Here is a 7,266-nt window from a genome sequence, read left to right as displayed (position 1 = left end):
TATACAAATAAAATGCTGTACCTATAACGTAACTTATGTATCTACTGTGTTGCTAGGGCTTGGTTCCCACTAAGAACATAACGCAAGGACGCAATTAATTGGACCAATCACAAGCGAGCCAATCCGAATTGTCGCCTGGTCAAATCGCTTGCGTTGGGTCGAAGTGGGAACCAAGATTTATGAAATGTTAATCTTGGAAGTTACGTTCATTGAAGGCTCCAACATTATATCTTTTCAAAAAGAGGGCCTATTATTAAAATTTAACACGGAATGTGAACCTCAAAAGCCACTAGCACGACCCATTTCACTCACCTCGCCTAATATCTCTATATCCGCTTGAAAACCCAATTGTTCATCAGGCTATTCATAGTATTCCTATGGATGCACATAGGTAACGTAAGTGGCGCATTCTATGAACGTGGGATATTAGCTGTTAGGAGCTCATTGTAACATGGGAAAATGTATTTGTCCATTATGTGGTTAGGTGACCAGTTCCTTTTCACGCCGCCTTTTCCTCCATATAATAAACCAGGTACTGTACCATTTCATTTACATCTGTGGACTGGAGTTGTTTTTATCAGGTTTTTAGTCGCGTGCAAACGCGACTCTACAGCTCACTATGTCGGTTGGTTGATCGGTCGGTTGGTCGGTCGGTTGGTCGGTCGTCGGTAAACACTAATTCAAATTTGAGCATGCGACTAAAGCCATGTATATGACCTTGTTCTGTATGATATAGAGTCCTAACCACTCGGCTAGCGTAATAACACACCTCCCAGTAAAATCATCTTCCTATACTAATAGATTGTTCACGTCGTAATTATTAGCTTCTACGTATTAGGCTTCTTTCGATATCACCATGCACTTGGCATCAAACATTGTAAATAGTAAATCCACTCTACATCGTGTACATCACACACGCGATTGAATGATTAACTTAATTAGCAGTGTTTTATATTAGGCACACACTGTTGTCTCAATTAAGTTTTTTATGCGACACTTGTCATTTCATAGCATTGCCATTTATATTTTTCTGTACTGTGCGCCAGTATTTTGGCATAGTTAGCGGAGACCATTGGTTTTAAAATTGTGCTGAACTTAATAATGTCCTATTTTTCTAAATTAAAGCGTGGGTAATGGGTCGGATTATTATATATTGATGTCACATTACGCAACATCGAGAGTATAACAGACCGTGCACTATAATATGCCTACTAACTGTTAAAAATGTAGACCATCAATATTCTAGTACAAAAGACACGTAATCGGCAAATCGACACCGAAATATTTGCATTAATTATAGCTTAACTGGGCGAACGCAATTGTGATTTGACTTCAGAGACAGAAAAATACCATAGTAATTTAGACGACTTTAACCGGGCTGCGCAGTACAATAAGCGACGATTACCAGCTCCTTATGAGATTGTGTGAATTAGTAAGGCAAGTAACAAAATCCTTTCACGCTAATGAATTGTACTAGGCTACGTCATGTCTTAATGAGAGTTAGGTAGAAAATTCGCGGACCTGATAGCTGTACCTCGCATTAGCGCAATATTATTGCAAATCTTATATGCTTGTTCGATCTATGGCATTTAAGATTAAATTTCTTTCCTATTTGCCGTAAGACAGAAGGCGTTGAACATTGTAATAGTAATGTATTATAATACATAAGTCTCTGGTTTGGATAGTCAATATCATTTTGTATAATATTTGTTTTCTGATGATAATGAACTCATATATTGGGAGGAATCCATGCCTTGTTGGCCCCATAAAATGCATTTTAATCCTATTTATAAATATTGTATTACTTGTTGTTCTATCATAACACATATAACATGTTTATGCTAGCACAAATAGTGTGATAAACCGAGTTCGGTTGTCATTTATACTGTATATACTGTCCAGTATCATAGACCAGCCGAAGTATCATAGCAATATTTAGTAATACAACATCACACGTATCTAGTAGTAACCTAACACTTAACCTAAGCTTACATGATACAGGCACCATATGTGATTTAAATGAGATGCTGTAGGCCTATACCAAATATTCCTTTTATACTTCGGAAATAGATAGTAGGCCTATGTGGGGATACAACAATGGGAATCGACAAATTCTGTAATGTTTTAACATATGACGCCTGTATCATTGGCCTGGCCTAACCTAACCTTGTACAGGCGCCACATGTGATACATATGTGACACTTTATTACATAGTTTGCCTGATACTGGAGATGTTTGCATAGTAGGCTACACAGAGTCGGGGGCACCTCGAATGATGTGTGCGTTTAATTAAATGCTGACTGTGTATTTTAGCGTCATTTTCATGTCTGTGACGTAGGCCCAGATGTATAATATCCGATAAGTTTTATCAATATATGTGAATTTAAATTACTTATAATTATAATATATTGTTAGGTGTTGAATTATGACAGTCCATGGATGATAATCGTTGTTTTGTTTGGCGCTATCTTACTTTATTGTGAGCTTATACCAATGTACTTTGACGTCCCATCAAATAATCTTTGCTTCTTACAACGATGGCTTAGAGAAGTTGGATTCGCTGTTACATTTGGTACCTTGGTACTCAAGGTATACAGGTAAGGCTCTGTCTACACTATTAAACTAGTTTGACAACAACAGTTTGATGTGCCCATATAAAGTCTGATAGTGTAGGCAGAGCTTAAGGTTACAAGTTACATACTCATGGGTTCAAATATATCTTTCACTTTCATCTTGTTGTGATTCTCTCACTGGAAAGTTCACTTCACACATTGTTGCAGTACAATATTTTATTTTAGATTTCTTCATATGAATAAAATGAGTAGCGCAAATATCTATTAAACCTAGTTTTAATATTTCGAATTATTAATCTGTAAATAAATGTTTTATTTCTCAAATTTGTAATTCAGGAAGCTTGCAATTTTCCAAACACGATCAGCGTCTCGGGTATTAGTGCGAGATAGAGACCTAATCAAATGGATTCTTGTGATCATCTTTGTACTATCCGGGTACTTAGCAGTGTGGACAGTATCAACGATGGAAGATACACGGTATTGTAACTACCAAATGGTTGTGAACGGGAGTACTACTGACGGTAGACAGTTTAAAACATGCGACGTAGAATGGTGGGACAGTGTCTTAGGCATCAGTAAGTAGGCCTAGGCTAGATGTTTTTAAATGCAGAAAAAGAGTGTTTCTCTTCCTTCTTTTATTTCTAACAAAATGATAATAATAGGCCTACAGAACGTAATTGACCAACATATAACACAAAAACATAAACATATGGTGTTCAAACAAAGCCGTTGGAATTGATTAGCGTGCCATACGTGTTACACATATGGTGATAGTTTCTTTCATGTGCATTGAACCAAAATGTATTTGTAGTTTTAAATATGTAGGCTATGGTATGGTTTTTTTATGCCATCTTTTCAAACGCAATGTGCGTTTTGAGACGGTAACATATCTTTAAGATGTACACCCTTCTCAAAAAAAGAAGATACGAGTAGTTATGTGATATTTTGAATGCCAATAGCCTGAAATTAGAAACAAACACTTGATCGTGCCTGAAATATATCGACACTTATTTTGTAACCGTTCAGAAATAAATTACTGTAAATGTGAGCACGTCATCGCAATTTTAATAATATAGTAACTCGATTGGGTTTGAAAGGAACTAAGTAAGAATAGACTAGAAACAGTGACGGAAATAGTGGAGCTGTAGCTTTGTAATTAACGTGCTTGCCTTCCAAGAGGGTTCGATCCTGACCTAGTGCCAGGGTTGTAACTCACGACTCTTTCAACTCCACGTCCCTAAGCCTTATATGAGACTTAGTTTTAAGAGCGACACATTATAAAAACTGTTTATTCATCCTGTAATTGGCGAGTTACTAGCTGTTGGATGGATATGTATGCAATAATAAATATAGTAGGCCTATGCGCAATACGCAATAATATGTAAATTGTCAATCGTGCTATAGTTTAAAAAAAAGTACTTAAAATATCCGACGTGCATTACTGTATGTATGATGAGATAAGTGTGGCTATGACGTTTACGAATCCCAAGCATACATAAATATTTATGATTATACAAGTTATAATTATATATCACGTGAAGCATAGTACATTCGACCTTTTTTCTCAAACACAGGATACAGATGTAGGCCTACATCAATCATTACATACATTTTATTATCGTGTATTATTCTGAAAATATTATCATTATTTATTCATGTTTCAAGTTTTGTATACATACATCTATGAATTACTGGGATATTTGTGTTTATTTAAATAGTTACATTGTTTATATGTCTGATTTTCTTTCCTTTTATTTAGTTGAACTTGTATTTCTGATGTTTGGACTGTATTTATGCTATCTTGTGCGGAGTGCGCCCTCGGAGTTTAATGAGATTAAGTACGTGACCCTGGCTATATTTGACGAAGCGTTCGTGTCACTTATTTTATACATAATACGGTAAGATTACCATTATTAATAATAAAAAAGGGATACTGTTAAGATATTATTTGCGCATTCATAAATGTTCGCAATTTTGAAAATTAAAGTTAATAAATCTATTATACAGTAGTCACTGTCAGGCGCCCATCCAAGAGCCTCTCAGCCGATTCTCATACGGTATCATGTCTAGCGACGTGAAACGTCCTGCGGTATCGCGTCTGATGACAACAGGCCCATTCCATAGCATTTTACTCATATTAACTTAACCTAACCCTTTAACTCTCCCTATACTACAGTATCTCACATAAGACGAGACGCTGCTGCTAGAAAAGACGATACTGCAGGATATTTAACGTCGCTAGACGTGATACCGATCGTGTATCGGCTAAAAATTAACCAAACTATTAAGACAAACATTAAATTACATTGTGGTTTGAATAATATAATAAATAATATACATTATATACATCCCTATTTACAACGCCCTATATTTCTTTTGTATTTTTAAAGATTCCTAACGTGGGATGAAATGGAACCAGATTGGAAGTTTCTAGTGCACTTTTTAAGGTCGCAGCTAACGACCACTGTGATGGTCTCCATCATTGTATTACCAAAGGTTAGTGTTTGACAATTGCAGCTGTTTCTTTTTGGTACCAACATGGAATTAAGTAATAAATAGTATAGAACTCCATACTAAAGATAGGTACCGTAATTATACAGGACTGGTGTGGATGCAGCCTTTACCTACCACGGATGATTTATCACAACCTATCCATTTTCATCGATGTTTATAGTTCCCTATAGATCATCGGTAATAATAATAATTGATGGAAGATATGTGGGTGGCATGGCAGACGACTGTGATTATCGAAATTTAAACTACACAGCTTTTATAATGTATAAAATAGTAAGTTGGTCGTATCTACGCTACCGCTGGTTTTGACAGAACAATGGATGTAAAATAGAATACTTAAGAGTCGTCGATAGCATTTTCAATTGTTTTTCATTCAGCTTGTACTGGTCTACAAATTGCTGCATGACGACCACTTCAGAGAACGTATGAACTCACGAATAATTTATGACGTCAAGTGCCAAGCATCTGCCAAACGGAATCCTGGAAATGCAAATGACTACGCGTTTGGCGCGGATGAAGTTCGTGTAAGAGACACTGTAGCCGTAAGAAATATTGTGAATCAATCCACCAATCCTTTAATTTATGGGCGGCGCTTTGTCGCTGGTCTTGGGGCTTGATAACAACCAGCTAACAGGGTGATATCGGGGATCTGTACCTACCATATTCTGTCATAGTTCAGTTTACCTTTATCAAAAGATGTACTAGTTCAATTTTTTTTCAATTTTTAAGGAACTGTGGCTCCCCAAAAACAACCCAAGGCCGTAGCCAGTATGAGGCAGACGAAGCGCTCACCTAGTCTGAAATTTCCAAACACAGATTGTCATATTTGATAGTAATACTTATATTTACAGCATCTTTGCCTCCTCTGTTTTTAACCGCTTGCTATAGGTTTGCAACCGTTTTTGGAGCCACAGTAAAATGACATTGCTGCTGTTTAAATTAAATTTAACTTATATTTATTTTACAGGAAGAGTTACGAAGACTGTACACACAACTAGAAATTTACAAGACAAATTCGATGAAAGAGAATAATCCACATATTCCTTCTAAAAAACGTAGCACTGGAAAAAGATGGCGCGACACTCGAAAATTATCCAGAGGTGCTAGCCTTCGAACACAAAGCTACCACTCTGAAAGTGAAGTTGAGCGTTCATCAGACGTAGGAAGAAGTACGGAAAGCTTGTCGAAACCCTTCGAAAATATGTGCGAAAGTAGTAGAATGCATAGCCTAGACAGAGGAGAATCAAATCGAAGAAAATTTACACTGGACAGAAGCGATCCGTCCATCGTACGTAAGAAGATCAACTCAACGTCGTCTGATAAAGCAGACTGTTCTTTTACTAATAACAGGACTTGTAAACTATGACTCAGACATGTGCGATTAAACTGACAATCAGACGCAGAAATCGGCTACAACAATACGACACATTATTTAGACAAACATCAACATGAAAGACAGACTGACAAAGTATATAGCGACAAGTATGTTTTAAAGACATGATTCTACGACTAAAGCATCTAACCGACGCTATTTATTACTTGTTTTATAATGTTTTGTAGAAGCTACCGTACTAAAACCTGGATAGGAAAAACGAGTCTTTCGAAGCTATTATGTCAACATTACAGTGTAATTTTAAAATATATTTCCAAATTAAGATACTCACCTTAAATTATATTAAAATCATCACTACAATATAAATTAAAGTTAAAATAAAATTCTTTAAAATATATTTCCTCTTTTATACATTACCAGTACCTTGTAAAGATTATATAAAATACTCTTAGTTCATATTAAAAATGTAAAATAATGATTCTAAAAACAATTATTATAACTTCAATATTTTATAGATTTTAATTCTGGCAATATGTTCAAGATAGATATAGAGATGTGCTTATGGTGGGGGAGGGAGAAAAGGAGAGAGAAATGTATAATTAATATATAGAGGTCCTTTCACACGGTGTCGATTCGGTAGAAACATGACCTAGACCTAGTCACCCGATCCCAATTTAGCTGGAAACCGCAGTTATCTCGATAAATGAATCTATTCCGAGGGACGAGTTTTAGAATGTTGGGCCATTAACCTGATCAGAGTAATCGGATAACTCAAAACTCGGCATTTAGCATTAGTGGTGATCGAGAGAGAGAAAATTGTAGATAATTCATCTTTAAATGTTTACC

General features: G+C 36.0%; 1 protein-coding gene across 2 annotated transcripts in view; it reads left to right on the top strand.

Annotated features, from left to right (window-relative positions):
- LOC140040626 (metabotropic glycine receptor-like) overlaps window positions 1-6,963 on the top strand; it is a 21,208-nt gene extending 14,245 nt beyond the window's left edge. Inside the window, exons 4-9 of one of the 2 annotated variants that reach the window (XM_072086697.1) lie at window positions 2,416-2,597; window positions 2,910-3,148; window positions 4,333-4,471; window positions 4,964-5,069; window positions 5,465-5,611; window positions 6,055-6,963. In XM_072086697.1, coding sequence (XP_071942798.1) covers window positions 2,416-2,597; window positions 2,910-3,148; window positions 4,333-4,471; window positions 4,964-5,069; window positions 5,465-5,611; window positions 6,055-6,453 — 1,212 coding nt within the window. In that variant the 3' untranslated portion in view covers window positions 6,454-6,963. Of the gene's footprint in view, window positions 1-2,415; window positions 2,598-2,909; window positions 3,149-4,332; window positions 4,472-4,963; window positions 5,070-5,464; window positions 5,630-6,054 lie in introns of both variants that reach the window. The other variant, XM_072086696.1, reaches the window with a different exon arrangement.
- Window positions 6,964-7,266: the final 303 nt, after the last annotated feature.

Source organism: Antedon mediterranea, chromosome 2 (assembly GCF_964355755.1).
Source record: "Antedon mediterranea chromosome 2, ecAntMedi1.1, whole genome shotgun sequence".
Lineage (NCBI taxonomy): Eukaryota > Metazoa > Echinodermata > Crinoidea > Comatulida > Antedonidae > Antedon > Antedon mediterranea.
Note: the sequence above shows the minus strand (reverse complement) of the source record. Positions and strands in the feature narration are given on the sequence as shown.